This window comes from Papaver somniferum, chromosome 7 (assembly GCF_003573695.1).
Source record: "Papaver somniferum cultivar HN1 chromosome 7, ASM357369v1, whole genome shotgun sequence".
Taxonomy (NCBI): Eukaryota; Viridiplantae; Streptophyta; class Magnoliopsida; order Ranunculales; family Papaveraceae; genus Papaver; species Papaver somniferum.
The window spans coordinates 224,586,868-224,603,671 of NC_039364.1; the positions used below are offsets into that span (position 1 = coordinate 224,586,868).

Consider the following 16,804-nt stretch of genomic DNA (forward strand, 5'->3'; position numbering starts at 1 on the left):
TCTTTCCCCATTACGAATTCTCCATAACCCGTTGAAACGTTCCAGCTGAAATTCAATGAATTCTTATATGTTAGTATGTGAAACTATTGTAGTTGACATGGATATAAAAATGATAGCATTACTCACTTTTTCCCTAAGAGGAGCTCTTGGATGATAGTGGTACACCATATTTCTAACTATTACGTACTCTCGCATTGCCCCTTTATTGTATTGGAATCGAAATGTCAAGTCTCTCCATTTGCGGTTGTTGGGATTCGCGGTACGCCCATCAAAGAACTCTTTAACTCTCTTCCAAAACATTGAATAGATTTCATTCGGACGTTCACGGAACGTATTAGCAAAGGATTTAACGAGGCACAAATCTTCATGCAGTTCCCATTCCATTTTCTAGGCTAAGTGTGTGATATGGGAGTGGGTGAAAGAGGTTGTCCTTATATAGATAAGGAGTCAACGGCTATTTTTTTCAAATTCAAATCAAACAATCGGATTTTATGTATGTCCACATAAACCGATTGTGTCCTTACAAAATCATATAAATTGTGCCTCTCAACAATCAGGATTTTTTAATGCACATGTAAACCGATTGTCAAAGTTACAGAACTTTTCTTCCAAAAAATCGGATTACATTTGTGTACATGTAAACCGATTCTAAAAGTTACATAACTTTTCTTCTTAGCAATCGGGCTACATATTGGTTGATGAAAATCGATTCTTGGCTTCAAAAGTTACAGGAGTTTTCTTCATCACAATCGGGTTTGATAAAGTTAAATGTAAACCGATTCTGAAACCGAACCTCTGGGAAATTGTCAGAATCGGGTTACATATAACTATATGTAACCCGATTCTGATAGAAAAAATGCTAGAATCCTGAAATTTTTTCAAACACATTAAGTCATTCATAAACTAGAAACCAGATTAAGTCATTCATAGACTAGGAGTATAACCAAACATAATTCGACGATAAGTTTAAGACAAGACATAAGTTTTGACTCCATAATTATCCATACTTAAAGACATAAACATGACTACAACCATTCATTCATGAACATCCCCACCACGACCACGTCCACCGCCACGACCACGTCCACCGCGTGCTCGTTTAGTAGGTTGGGCGCTGCTCGATGCACCTTCAGACATCTTTTTGGAAGGGGCTCTCTTTCTCTTCTTCTTTGTCTCATCCTCCTCCTCCTCCTCCTCAGAATCATCCTCATCCTTCTCCCCAAACTTTGCACCAACTTCTACATCTTCGAGACTGTTCAATTCATTAATTAGATTTTCATTGTCATTTACATTTTTCCCTTCCCTGATTTCCAGCTTTGCCCGGGTTATCAAGTATTCGACTCGTCTTCTCTGTTTCAATTTCAAATAACAAACATTCAATATATAATGCTAAAACCATTAACAAAATCGTAATTGAGTAACAATATGCACCAAGTATTCGAGAGTCGTATCTTTCTCCTCTATCATGGGCCTCTCATCTACTCGTATCCCTCGAGTATGCGAAACATTGAGGTACCACGACATGTAACCCGGAATTTCATTGTCATCTGTTCGAGAAGAACCAACCAAAGGATATTTGTGAAACGCTCTGTTATCCCAATACTCACATGATGGCAAAGGCTTGAGAACAATGACAATATCATTGTCATGTGCTTTCGTTTTTGTGTCATTGAATTTGAAATCCTTGTGCGCCTTTGGGATTCTTTGTATGTAACCGCATTGTCTTGCGACTCTGGACGGGTTGTACATTACATATCCTCTTGGGTGAAACAAAGGCCCATGATATTCACTTTGGTCTGAGCACCCAACCATCTTTCCTTTTCCTTTAGCCGAAGCCTCCTTGTAAGGATCAAAGACAACATCCTTCGTCGTCAAGTTGTCCAACTGGCATCTCAAATTCAAATAATCCATTCTTTGTTTCTTCGGCTTACTTCTGTAGGTGTACTTGGTTCCATACTGCTGTCTGTCCCAATCCTTGTTCTCAAAAGCCCTTTTAGCAAATATTGGGAAGTGCAAATATATTCACGCCTGCAGAAAATCCATATTCCCTCCGAGTTGGTTCCTTTGAGCCCTAGAAGCCTTTTTCAACTGCGTCAAAGAGTGTGCAAGGATGGCAGTGCCCCAAGAGTAGTCCTGTATCTTGTTAAATGGTTGCAACAGCTGGATAAAGTTGGCGTTAACACAGGCACCGGAAACGTCGGGGAAGATAACAGCTTCAAGGAAATAGAGGACATACGCATTGGTCGTGGCGATGATACGTTGGCGGCGTCACCTCTTTTCCCTCATGACGAAGCTTTTTTGTTCCCATAAAGTTGCTCCTCAGCCTCGAGAGATGGAATATCCTCTGCTTTGTCTTGCCTACTAGCATCTCCTTCTTGGTATTCTCTTCATCCCATTGGAACACTTCCTTGGTCCACTTGTAAATCTTGTCCCAATCAAGCTCTTGCGCGTACTCTTTGTGATTCACGGCTTTACCTTCTATGCTTAGCCCGGGAATGAACTTCGCATCATTTGGAGTTATCGTCATTTCTCCAAATGGAAGACGTAAAGTATCTGTTTCCCCGTAGTATCTCTCGGTGAAGGCGGAACAAAGAGGTATGTCGTATCCAAGGTGGCCCAAATTGTTGACCACAGAAAGCAACCCCGTAGAATTGACTAGATCGAACATTTCCGGAACTTCTCCCTTGCTTAATTCATCAGCTATAAGTGGCCATTTCGTCATCATAGTCACTGACGTTCCAGGTTTCATAAGACGAACGACATGCTTGTGATCCTATAAAACCACGATGGGAAACAATCAAAACACTACACGGATAATAATGTTTACATTACATGGCACAAGGTTTAGGTACTTACTATGGTATTGTAGACGACGCTGGCCCAACTGCCTTTGTAACCCCATAATACATTTCCTCCATCAGCTGTATCCCTAAAGGTGGATCATCAGGGCCGCGAGCAAGCATCTTCAGATCGTCGGGTATGTGGTCACCTTTCGTCTTCTTTGGAACTTCTTTCTTCTGACCTTTTCCTTTAGGGTCTCCTTCTTGTTCTTGAACGACTTCTCTTATCTCTTTATCACCTTCCTCGTCACCTTCTTTTTCATCACTTTCACTCTCATCACTTTCACTCTCATCACTTTCTTCTTCAACACCTTTCTTTCCACGGGCATCTTCATCACTTTCACTCTCATCACTTTCTTTTTCACCACCTTCCTTGCCACCTTCTTCTTCTTCACTTTCACTCTCACCACTTTCTTCTTCACCACCTTCCTTGCCACCACTTTGTTCTGTATTCCTCTCCTCCTCACCACCTTCTTGTTCAATAGGTGTATCAGAATCAGGTTCTTCATGTGTTGGTTGCTCCTCTTGAGGTGGTGGGTCATTGATGCTGGTCCCTTTGGCTTTACTCCCCGTGGCCCTTCGATGAGAAGCATTCAAATTTTTACCGTCTTTTCGACGAGGTCCCAAAGGCTTAGGAGTAGCATGGTCATGTTTCCTCTTATATTTATTTTCGACTTGATGTTTTTTCCTGTAGAATACGGATTTAAGCGACAAAAAACAATGGAATACAATGCATTTTTAAAGTCATGGTAAATAATCGCTCGATATACATATAAAACCCGATTCTTATCATAATGCAATCCACAATTAGGTTTTGTTATGTGCTAATGTAAACCGACTCCTGGAATCAGTTTACTCGATATACATATAAAGTTCGTTTCTAAACTAAACAACCGGGTTTTTTGAAGACATATGTAATCCGATTCCTAAAAAAAAAAAGATCCAGGAACATTGGCTACCACAATCGGGATATTTATACAATAACGTTCCCCTTTTCCTTTTCACATACAAAACAATCGGTCTATAAGTTTATGAACAAAATCCGTTTCTAATAAGAATCGGTTTACTTCGTGACTAACGTAATCCGATTCTGTGAACACTGAAATTTTTTTATTTCAAAATTCTCGATTTCTAACCTAAAGCATGTTACTAAAACCTAGTTTAGAGGATTGGGTTGATAGAAAAGTACCTGATTCGACCCATTTCTTCCTCCTGTGCGATACGAGCGGCTTCGGATTGTTCTTGCACTTCCCTCGTTCTATTTCGAATCGCTTCAACAAGTCCGAGATCGTCGTCGCTAGAATAATTCTTGTTAGTAGCATACTTCATTCTTGTTGTTGGTTTCGACATTTTATAGAAGAAAGAAACGATTAATCGTCGTCGATCATCGACGATTTTTGGTTTGAAAAAAATGGAAAAAGAGGGAGTGGAGGAGGAGATGAATCGGTTTTTATGTCAAAATAAAAACTGATTTTTGTTAGTTAGGTTTATCAAGGATTGATGGGGATAATTTAGTAATATTAATATGTTTTTGAGGGTAATTTTGGTAGTTTACATAAATATTAGACACCCCTTATCATTTGAATTGGTTAGATGAAGTAATCTATAGGTCCCAATTAAGTGGCATAGGCCCCAATTTAGCCAAGATTAAAAGCTAGGCAACATATTACTCTTTGAAAGTACTGAAACTTAACCAGCTAGGAAATAATAAATGCAACAAATCAAATTAGGACGTCTTTGACATGAATCAAATGGAAAGAAATTAGCAAATGAAAGAATTCATTGAAACAATCAAGGCAAAACTACAAAAGTTCTGGAAATAAAATTTGAGCTGAAACAATTAGCATCAGGCCACTGGGGTACAAGCAATCTTTATACACTAGCTAACACAAAGCTACAGAAGGCATTTAGATGTATGCATGTTGGTCAATTCGTAATGGCGAAGAAGATTTTCTTTTGTCTCCCACAGCAACACATGTAACATACTCTCATGGTATCTCCATCTCTGTCAAAACTCACGTTTTCATCGTGCACAACCTCCTGCACTCCTCTTGCATTTTTGTCAGACGGCACAGTTCCGTAAACTCCCTGCAACCAACAGCAACAAATTCAGCGACAGTTAATCTGAAGCTTAAATTGAAATGTTCCACGCATAAACACAAAGCGAACCTGATTGTTGATATCGATATTTGGTTTCTCATTTACGGAGATTTCCGGAGCTCCATTGTTTTGTTGACTGATGTTGTCCATCATCCACTTATGCTGCATCTGTTTCAAGGCATTTCTCACACTCATCCACCTCTTCTTCTGCCATTATTAACCAATTGAAATTTTAACGCCCAAATTCAAAACTAATAAACATCAAGTACAACAATCAAGCAGTAATTAACTTACAGCAGCTGCGCTGGGAGGAGTACTAGAACCACCTCCATTCCCCTTTGCTCCTGACGATGGTGATAATAACAGTGGGGAACTTTTTCTTTTAGACCCACCACCACATTCAATACAAAAAGCACAGCTAGGACTATTTGCTGATGCCCCTTCTGTGGTTGGACTGCTTAATTGTGTTGATGAAGCAGACGAGATTAACCCTTTCCTAGATTTTGTGGGGGTTGAAAAAGGACTAGGCTTTCTTGGTGGTGGTGGTGGTGAAACAGGAGAAGGAGATCCTAATGATGGTGCAACATATGAAGGAGTTAATGGTGAGACAGGTGAATTTGAGATTGATTGTAATGGTGAATCTTGTCTTTGAGACCCACCACCACCACCACCATAAGAAGAGACGAATTCTTGCCAAGATTTTGTAGGGGAAAAAACAGAAGAGACGAGTTCTTGCCAAGATTTTGTACGGGGGATTGATAAAGAATCAAGCTTTTCTGGTCGCCGATCAGAAAATGAATTAAATTTTAATGGTGGTGGTGATGATGGTAAAAGGGGTAATGTTGGTGATGGTGTTGAAAAATCAGAAGACATTGATTGTAATTGAGATGGGCTATTAGGGTTTGGAAATGAAGCTGAGATGCTGTTTGGTTGAATCTTTGATGGAAGATTTTTAGGGTTTTGTGATGAAAAAGAAGAAGGTGATGATGATGCTGAGTGTCTCTTCGTAGTACCCCATTTTGAATATTGATTTGTAACAGTTACAAAACAATCACCATCATTATTATTATTAAAACTAGATAAAAGATTAATCTCCGCCATTTTGTTTTCTTGAATCTTGATCTTCTCTTTTTTTTCTCTCTAGATTTCTAAAGTTTTCCTTCTTTCTGTCACTAAAGAATCTTGAATATTCACACTTTTATAGCTCCGGAGTTCTAGTCTACGTATGCACTCCCTAAGGAATTGTAGCTGAGAATTTGGACTTTAAATAGAGAATGACAAAATGTGAGACGTGGGCTTCCAAAGCAAAAGATAAAGAACCATTTTTTAGGTACCATGTTTTTTTTCGGGGACCATGGTCTTATTAGGTCAACCTCCCTATACTTATAAGGAGTGTCCTAAAATTAGGTAAGTACACATCTACCCTTTATTTTAATTTAAATTAAAACTAACCTAATAACTATATAAATCTAATCATATATATCTAATCTAAATGAATCTATTAACCAAAATCAAAATCAAAATCGAAAACAAAAATAGGGGGAATCGAAATTTTCTAGTTTTGAAAAAAAAAATTATCCTCTTCTTCTTCTCTCTTTGCTTGACGTTCCTCGTTCGATTGAAAAATGAGTATTAACCATCAAAATGAGTTGAAAATGGAAGTTGCAGAGAGAAGTTCGGCTAGGAATTATGTGAAAAGTTTTGTCAAACTAACGGAACCTAATGGAAATGATGAACATGAAGAACAGTTTGGCTATTTCGCAAAAAAAAATTCCCAACCGAACCTTAGTTCGGTTATGTCGCAAAAAACGTTTCCCAACCGAACCCTAATAGTTCGGTTAGTAGCAGAAAAACATTTCCCAACCGAACCCTAATAGTTCGGTTAGTTGCAAAAACATTTCCCGACCGAACCTTAGTTCGGTTAGTAGCTAAAAACATTTCTCAACCGAACCCTAATAGTTCGGTTAGTTGCAAAAAAACATTTCCCGGTTACGTCGCAAAAAAAGTTTTAAATTTTTCATAAGGTCACACCAAATATAGAGTTCGGTTTGATCGCAAGGAAAAATTTCAATTATTTGTAACCGAACTTCTTACTGGTAACTAATCATTACTAATCATACTAATCACTAATCATTAAGTTCGTTTTTGATAATAAATTTGGGTAACCGAACTTAATCGCAAAAAAAAATAAAATTTCTCGCAAAGAAAATTTTCAATTTTTTGTAATAGAACTTCTTAATGGTAACTAATCATTACTAATCATACTAATCACTAATCATACTAATCATTAACTAATAACTAATTAATCATTAAACTATCACATTTAATTAAGGAGGGTAAGTTTGGTATTAAGAAAAACATTTAGATAAAGGGTGACTTAGGATTACTTATAATATCTTGCCTAAAATAGAAATGTTCCACACATAAACACAAAGCGAACCTGACTGTTGATATCGATATTTGGTTTCTCATTTACGGCTCCATTGTTTTGTTGATTGAGTTGTTGAATGATGTTGTCCATCCTGCATCTGTTTCAAGGTATTTCTCACACTCATCCACCTCTTCTTCTGCCATTTGATGTTTTCCATCAATGTGACTGAGTTGTGGTGCTTTTGGAAGCTTCCATCTTGATATAGATTGATACAGATACAGAGGAACAATTCCTTAACCAGTCGTTGTAGTATAGTGGTAAGTATTCCCGCCTGTCACGCGGGTGACCCGGGTTCGATCCCCGGCAGCGGCGTCTTTTTTTTTTTTACTTTTTTTTTGTTTTTTTATATTTCTTTCTCCCTATTGACTTCATTTCTTCATTCGGACTCTGCAACTCCCCCCAAACACCCCACCGCCGGTCAACGCTTTGCTAATAGAACCAGGTAAAAATTCTCTCAGTTTCGATGTCTCTTTTCCCTCTCCTTTAAACTATTGATGGGAATTCTCGAGGATTGCTGGATTTTTGAATGTTCTTCTTCTTTACATTATCTTCTGGGGTTTTAAATGTTAAACATCATCTGGACTTTTGGGAGATTGTTATTATAATTTTGTTCCTCATTGTATCGTAAAATTTTGATTTATACTTGCAACCAATACCTTGCAGCAATTCTTTTAAAGTTATGCAGTAACTAGTAAACACGGTATACAGTGAAGTAATGAAGAGTGCAAAGTTATTAAACCATTTAGTTGAAAAAGAATCTCAGACACTTGCAGACTTCCATGACATTAGATTGTGCAACTAAACAGAAGCTAGAAAGAAATTCTGAAGGAATTATTTTCGTGTTTACATGTCTTCTTTTCTTTTGGTTATTTTCTTGTGGCAGACGCTGTTTTCCTGTGAGTAAATATTAGGAGAGTTAGATTTATGGGCTCGAGACCCATCTTCACAGTCTCAGTTTGAGACCCAAGACCACAGTCTCAGTTCACAGTTATCACCACTGTTATGGACAGTCCAATGATTCCACTGTGATGGACAGTCCAATGATTCAACTGTTATGGACAGTCCATTGTAAGGTCGAACTCTAGGGTTGTATATCTTGTATAAGAGGCAGATTGAATGAATGAATGATATACGAAACTATTTTGATATATGTGCTTTACAAAATCTAACATGGCATCACGAGCCAGAGTTGATTAACACGAATAAACCCTAGAACAGTAACCATGGCGGATGATACAGAATCATCTAAAAGAGGAAAAGAGGTAGAAAACAACATGCAAAAGAAGAAACCAGAATATCATCTGGGATCAAGTGATGGACCAGGGATTATCATCACACCTATTGTATTAAAGGGAGCAAACTATGATGAATGGGCTAGAGCAGTGAGAAGATCATTGATAGCCAAACGAAAATTTGGTTTTGTTGATGGAACCATCAAAGAACCAACAGAACCTGAGGAGTTAGAGGAGTGGATTGCAGTGCATTCGATGCTGGTCTCTTGGATCAGCAATACATTGGAGACAAATATTAGATCAACGTTGGGGGATTATGATGATGCGAGCATGTTATGGATGCACTTGAAGAGGAGATTTTGTGTTGTAAGTGGAACTCGGATCTGCCAGTTGAAAGCTGCCTTAAGTGAATGCAAACAGAAGAAAACTGAGGAGGTTGCAGTGTACTATGGGAGATTGAACAAGATATGGGATGAGATGGTGACGTACATGAAGATACCAAAGTGTAGCTGTGGCCAGTGCACGTGTAACATTGCAACACAGGTTAGTACGTTGAGAGAAGAAGATTTCTTACACTATTTTTTGATTGGTTTGGATACCATGTATAGCTCCCTGCGTGAACAATTACTTGCAAGAGAACCACTGCCATCTATAGATGTGTCTTATCAAGCTGTGGTTAATTCGGAACGTCTAAAATTGCGGGAAGGAGTTGTGTCGTCTCAGACACAGGAAAATATTATGGCGTTCAAGGTTCAGTCAGATCAGCGTCCATACAATAATATGTATGATCCTAACAAATTTTGCAAGCATTGTAGCCGAGAAGGGCACTCACAGGAAGGGTGTTTTCAGCTGATTGGATACCCGGAATGGTGGGGTGACAGACAAAGAGGTGGAAGAGGATATGGTCGAGGAGGCCGAACTGGTGGTAGAGCTGGTGGTAGAGGACGTGCTGGTGCCGGTTTTGTGAACAGCAGAGGAGGTAGAGGACAAGACAATATACGTGCGCATAATTTGAACATCTCGGGAGCAACAGCATCATCCCATCCTGCCACTGGATCTTCAGGAGATGCATCAGGACTGACAGGCGTGACTGCAAGTCAAGTTCAGCAGGTTCTTGAATATTTAAATTCAAGAAAAATCAGTTCCCAACTCCAAGGTAAGACAAATCAAACATCCTGGATTATAGACACAGGAGCTACAAATCATGTCACGTGTAAAAGAGATGATATGATAAATGTAAAAGATATTAGAGCATGTTCAGTGGGACTGCCGGACGGAAAATATGCTCACTCTGAGAAAATAGGAACAGTTATTCTTCCTGGTGGTTTGAGATTGGACAATGTGCTTTATGTGCCACAGATAACTTGTAACTTGATTTCGGTTACACAACTCATTGATGAGGTAGTATGTAATGTTCAATGTACTAACACTTTATGTCTTATACAGGACCGGTTGACGAGGAAGGTGATTGGAGTGGGTGAGCGACGAGGTGGACTATATATGTTCTGTGGTGTGCCTCCAGTTAAAGTGCTTACGGTGAGTGAAGATACGTATGAGCTGTGGCATCAGCGATTGGGACATCCATCAGAGAAAGTGTTACAACAGTTACCAGGTCTGGGTAGATTATTGAAGAAAAATAATGATGCGTGTGATATTTGTCCACGTGCAAAACATCGTAGAAGTAGTTTTGCTAGTAGTTTGAGCAAATCCAGTTGTAGTTTTGATTTGGTTCATATAGATTTATGGGGTCCTTATAAGACGTGCTCGTCTTCTGGAGCACGATATTTTTTGACAATAGTAGATGATTTTTCAAGAGGTGTGTGGATTTATTTAATTCAAAGCAAAACTGAGGTTGCAACAATATTTCTTAACTTTATTGCGCTTGTGAAACGTCAATTTGGTAAAGAAATCAAAATTGTCAGAAGTGATAATGGAACCGAATTTAATGCATTGCGTGGCTACTTTAAGTCTAATGGAATAGTTTTTGAGACATCCTGTGTAGGAACACCTCAACAAAATGGAAGAGTTGAGAGAAAACATCAGCACATAATGAATGTGGCAAGAGCTTTGAGGTTTCAAGCAAATTTACCGATCAGATTTTGGGGAGAATGTGCTTTGACAGCAGCGTATTTGATTAATCGTACGCCTACACCGGTTCTAAATAACAAAACTCCATATGAAGTTCTATTTGGGAAACCGGCACCATATAGTCAGTTGAAAGTATTTGGTTGCTTGTGTTATGCACATGATCAAAGTAGTAAAGGGGATAAGTTTGCAAGTCGAGGAAGAAGATGAGTCTTTCTGGGTTATCCTTTTGGGAAGAAGGCATGGCAATTATATGACTTAGACAAGAGACAATTTTTAGTTTCAAGGGATGTAGAGTTTCATGAACATCAGTTTCCTTACATATCTAGGGTACCTGATCAGCCAACTGAGACAGTTCAGGCTAATAATGACGTGTGTTGGAGTGATGATGAAGAAATAGTGCAGCAAGAGAACCCAGAAGATATTACTGAGAACCCAATATACATTACTGAGAACCCAGAAGACAATACTGCGAACCCAGAATATATTACTGGGAACCAGGAAGGTATTACTGCGAACCCAGAAAACATTACTGAGAACCCGGAAGACATTACTGAGAACCCTGCAGATAATACTGAGAACCCAGAATATATTACTGAGAACCCTATGGTCTCGAAGGAAGTGACGGATGCTAGTATGGGTAAAGGAAGGAGACAGAAGATTCCGTCTAGTAGGCTCAAAGGTTTTGTAACGCACACTGTACGACAAAATAGTCCATCTCATGCTCACTCTCCACAATCGTCATCCTCAGGTACGCCGTATCCTTTGACATATTATGTTAGTTGTGATAAATTCTCTACAGTTCATAAAAAGTTTCTTGCAGCAATTACTGCTGGGTCTGCGCCTAAAAATTTCAAAGAAGCCATGAAGTATCCAGGACGGCGTAAGGCAATGGCAGAAGAAATACGAGCTTTGGAAGAACAATGAACATGGGAATTAGAAGAATTACCGCCGGGAAAGAAAGCTCTTGGTAGTAAATGGATTTACACAGAGAAGTATGATGAGAATGGACAATTGGTGCGGCTCAAAGCTAGACTGGTGATCTTTGGGAATCATCAAGTAGAAGGGTTGGATTACAATGAGACATTTGCACCAGTGGCGAAATGACGACAGTGCGGACTTTCCTAGCTGTGGCAGCAATTCAGAATTGGGAAGTACATCAGATGGATGTACATAATGCATTTCTTCATGGAGACTTGGAAGAAGAAGTGTATATGAAAATACCACCTGGATTTTCTCAAGGTAAGTCTAATATGGTGTGTAGGATGAAAAAATCTTTATATGGTTTAAAGCAGGCACCTCGGTGTTGGTTTGCAAAATTGTCTGCAGCTTTGAAGAATTATGGGTTTCGGCAATCATATTCTGATTATTCTCTTTTTATCATGACTAAGGGAAAAACCCAACTTAATGTTTTGGTCTATGTGGATGATTTGATTGTTGCGGGTAATGATTTGGTTGCGCTTGATCAATTCAAACGTTACTTGGGACAATGCTTCAAGATGAAAGATTTGGGAAAATTGAAGTATTTTCTGGGTTTGGAGGTGGCACGGAGTGCACAAGGTTTTTATATGTGTCAACGCAAATATGCGTTGGATATCATCATGGAAGCAGGTCTATTAGGTGCAAAACCTGCAGAATTTCCAATGGAAACTAATCACCGTCTTTCTTTGGACAAAGGAGATTTGTTCACGGATGTGGAAAAATATCGAAGATTGATTGGGCGTTTAATCTATTTGTCCGTGACTCGGCCAGACCTAGCATATTCTGTTCATATTTTGTCTCAATTCATGCAACTGCCGAGAATAGCACATTGGGAAGCAGCTCTTCGTGTGGTTCGATATTTGAAGAAGAATCCTGGGCAAGGAATTCTGTTGCGCTCTGATAGTGGTCTTAATTTGAAAGGATGGTGTGACTCTGATTGGGCTGGTTGTCCCTTAACTAGACGCTCGTTGACGGGTTGGTTTGTTCTTCTTGGGTATTCTCCAATATCCTGGAAAACTAAGAAGCAACATATTGTTTCTCGTTCGTCAACTGAAGCGGAATATAGATCTATGGCAGCGGCGACGTGTGAATTAAAATGGTTGAAAAAATTACTGGGTGATTTGGGAGTTCATCATCCACATGGAATGCGTCTTCTCTGTGATAGTCAATCGGCTTTGTATATTGCTCAGAATCCAGTTTTTCATGAACGAACAAAGCATATTGAAGTTGATTGTCATCTGGTTAGAGATGCTATCGCGCAGAAGCTTATTACGCCTTCTTACACTCCTACAACAGTGCAATTGGCGGACATTTTTACTAAATCTTTAGGGAAAGCTCAGTTTCAGTTTCTTATGTCCAAGATGGGCATGTGTGACCTCCATGCTCCGTCTTGAGGGAGGGTATTAGGAGAGTTAGATTTATGGGCTCGAGACCCATCTTCACAGTCTCAGTTTGAGACCCAAGACCACAGTCTCAGTTCACAGTTATCACCACTGTTATGGACAGTCCAATGATTCCACTGTGATGGACAGTCCAATGATTCAACTGTTATTGACAGTCCATTGTAAGGTCGAACTCTAGGGTTGTATATCTTGTATAAGAGGAAGATTGAATGAATGAATGATATACGAAACTATTTTGATATATGTGCTTTACAAAATCTAACAGTAAATGATGCTCCTCTTTCATTAAGATTAGGGTGTGATCAGGTTTACCAGGTTGTATTCTGCACATCTGTTGCATTTTGTTGCCTCAATTATGACCTCAACTTGCATGCCTTTTAGTTACGCATATGTATATGATTCTTGTTAAACACTGTCTTATAAAGTGGCCCTAAATTCGGTAAATCCAGTTTTCTGGGTATATTCTTCTGAAGAAAGTATATTTTGCAGTAGCTCGATAGCAATGGTACGGCAATCTCGCTTTCACCTCCTGAAAAGAAAGATGATGACAGTGAGCAAGGGGATGAGTCTGCAGTAAATGAATCACAAGGTTAGTTTCATAAATTGCTTCATTTTGTTAAGTCAAATCTTTATTTACTGTTTCATTTTTGCTTTTTCCACGTTCTCAACGTAATTACTCTTTTTTACATACTTCTGTATTTTCTTTCTTTCAAAATATACCTCGAAGTTGCATAGAATGAGGCACATACTATTGGATCACCTGCTTGTTTGTAGATCTATTTACGTCACTAACGACTCAGCATAATCATCTGGATAGGACATGAGAAGGATGTAGTTACTTATGAGTTATGTTTGCTAATTGGAGATATGTGTGGCTGTTCGATGGACTTACTCTATGATGCTGCTTTACTTTGCCCAGTTGCTCCTTAAAAAGTTTATTTGAATAGTTCTAAATTTGTAAAATGTAATTCTTGGGATCCAGCTTTTACTTTTCAAGTAGCTAATAAGTAATCGTTCTTTCTTATCCTTTTTGTTTGGAGAAATAATTCATGTTGACATTGCCTTGGACTTCAAGCAATATTTAGTTTCTGGACACACATAGATGCTCTCGAGAATATAGATTGTGCAACTAAACTGAAGCTAGAAAGAAATTCTGAAGGAATTATTTTCGTGTTTACATGTCTTCTTTTCTTTTGGTTATTTTCTTGTGGCAGTCGCTGTTTTCCTGTGAGTAAATGATGCTCCTCTTTCATTAAGATTAGGGTGTGACCAGGTTTACCAGGTTGTATTCTGCACATCTGTTGCATTTTGTTGCCTCAATTATGACCTCAACTTGCATGCCTTTTAGTTACGCATATGTATATGATTCTTGTTAAACACTGTCTTATAAAGTGGACCTAAATTCGGTAAATCCAGTTTTCTGGGTATATTCTTCTGAAGAAAGTATATTTTGAGATCCTCTGAGACTACATATCCAGTAGTTGTATACTGTTACTAATTTTCTCCGAATGTATTTTCTTGGTTTACTTATACCCTTCAACTTTTTTGCAGAAACTGCCAAGAAGAAAAAAAAAGAAAAACAAAAGCAAGTAAGCACTTGTTAATTATGATTATAGCTACCCATTGAAGTTACGCTTCTCTAAATGCAAAACTGGCTCCTAAACCAACTATCATTTACAGAAAAAAGAAAGAACCCCTCCAGCACTTGTTAAATTGGTACAGCCTTTTCCTTCTACTTTCTGTCTTAAGCTGCAACCATTAAATGCAAGTTTCTTTTGAGCCGCATCCACGGAATTACAGGGTTGCGGCTCACTGGACACCAAACTCTGGTGATAAGACTGTACTTCAGTATGATGATGTTATGAAGTTGGATTTTGGTACCCATGTGGATGGTATGACTCAAATATCTATACTAGTCATGTTCCACCCAATATTTGTCTAAGTTTATTATGCGTCTCTCAAGTCGTAGGCTCAGCAGTGCGAGTGTTGTTTGTCTGTAGATGCTATTTTAAACATATATTTGAACTTTATTGTGTACTTTGTTCAGGACATATAATTGATTGTGCGTTCACAGTGGCATTCAATCCGATGTTTGATCCACTTCTGAAGGCCACACAGGATGCAACAAATACTGGAGTGAAGGTAGTCTGTATTCCCTGCACTGGAACTTGCTTTCTCAGTAGTGTCCTTATTTAACCAGGACCTACAGTTTTCACTCAGTTTTTGTCAGTTTAACATATTATGTCACTCATATTTTATCATTGCCACGCTGCAAAAGATGCTGGTAAGTTCTACAGAAACCAATCAGGAATGCTTGTTGTAACTTGAATATGTGGATGTGGGTAGGTTAGCTTTGGCCAAGTGTGGGTGTCCTTTGCAGAATGCATGTCTACCGCTTATAAAAATGTTTTATTTTGAAACGTTTAAATTAGCAAGCATTTCTCTTACTCGTACTCCTTGATGATCTCTTGCTTAGGAAGCTGGAATAGATGTACGCCTTTGTGATGTTGGTGCTGCAATCCAAGAGGTCATGGAGTCATATGAAGTGGAGATTAATGGAAAGATATTCCCTGGTAAGATTTGAATACCAAAATTCAGGTTATTACCAGTTCTTTGTACAGTAGCAACGTCAAATTTTTTTCACTTTGTGTTGCTTTCTTTCTGTGGGAGTATTATGCGTCATCCTTTTGTTTATCCTTCTGTATATTTTTCTTTGCATAGTGAAAAGCATTTGAAACTTGAATGGACATAGTATTGGAAAATATCTGATTCATGGTGGTCCTAGTGGTAAATCAGTCCCAATTGTAAAAGGAGGAGAACAAACAAAAATGGAGGAAGGTGAATTCTTTGCAATTGAAACTTTTGGATCCACAGGTAACCTCTATTCTCTAGAGCCATGAACTATTCAGTTGTTTATCGTTGTTATTGACTAAAGCAAGCAAACCCGTCCCATAAAACCGCAGGGAAAGGGTATGTTAGAGGAGATTTGGAGTGCAGTCACTATATGAAAAATGCCGATGCGGGGCACATACCACTAAGGCTACCTAGAGCAAAGCAACTGCTAGCAACTATCAACAAGAATTTCTCAACATTGGCCTTCTGCAGACATTACTTGGACCGACTTGGGGAATCTAAGTACTTAATGGCATTAAAGAACCTTTGTGACAATGGCATTGTTCAGGTATTACTTGCTTTCTCCTTCTTAACTACGACAGCTTCCATGTTTTGGGAAGGTTCTATTTGTTCCCATCCTTCCATTGAACTTACCAGTGCATCAATTCATTGTTTGTTTTTTCTTAGCCCTGCCCCCCTCTGTGCGACATCAAAGGAAGCTACATATCTCAATTCGAGCATACCATCTTACTACGGCCAACTTGCAAAGAAGTGATATCTAGAGGCGATGACTATTAGAGCGGATTTGTTCATATCTAGTATCTTTGTTCCGGCCTTGTAATAACCATAGTAAGCCAATTCCTCGTTTAACTTCATACAGTATGTGCAGAAATCTCAGTGGAAGAAGAAGCTACGTATATTTTTGAAATTCGTGTTGCTAATATGGTGTTTGTATATCAGTATCTGGGTCCTAATCAAGTGTTACTGTCATTTGTAAGTTTTTGCCAATATATTAACATTGGAATCACACTGTTACTGTGCTCATATAATGAGCTTGCTATGACTAGACTTGTAAACAATTTTTTTATATTTTTATTTTGTAACTTGGCATAGAAAAGA

The 16,804-nt window shown here is 38.6% G+C and overlaps 1 protein-coding gene, 1 non-coding gene and 1 pseudogene across 2 annotated transcripts; 2 read left to right on the forward strand and 1 right to left on the reverse strand.

The window, feature by feature from the left end:
* Window positions 1-5,225: 5,225 nt before the first annotated feature.
* On the reverse strand, window positions 5,226-5,813 carry LOC113296033 (putative protein TPRXL). The gene has a single exon (XM_026544373.1). It carries the CDS (start codon window positions 5,811-5,813, stop codon window positions 5,226-5,228), a length of 588 nt encoding a protein of 195 aa, XP_026400158.1.
* Window positions 5,814-7,611: 1,798 nt separating this feature from the next.
* On the forward strand, window positions 7,612-7,683 carry TRNAD-GUC. The gene has a single exon. It is a non-coding gene; the product is annotated as a tRNA-Asp (tRNA).
* A 911-nt stretch (window positions 7,684-8,594) lies between these two features.
* LOC113296034 lies at window positions 8,595-16,483 on the forward strand (annotated as a pseudogene).
* The last annotated feature ends 321 nt before the right edge of the window (window positions 16,484-16,804 follow it).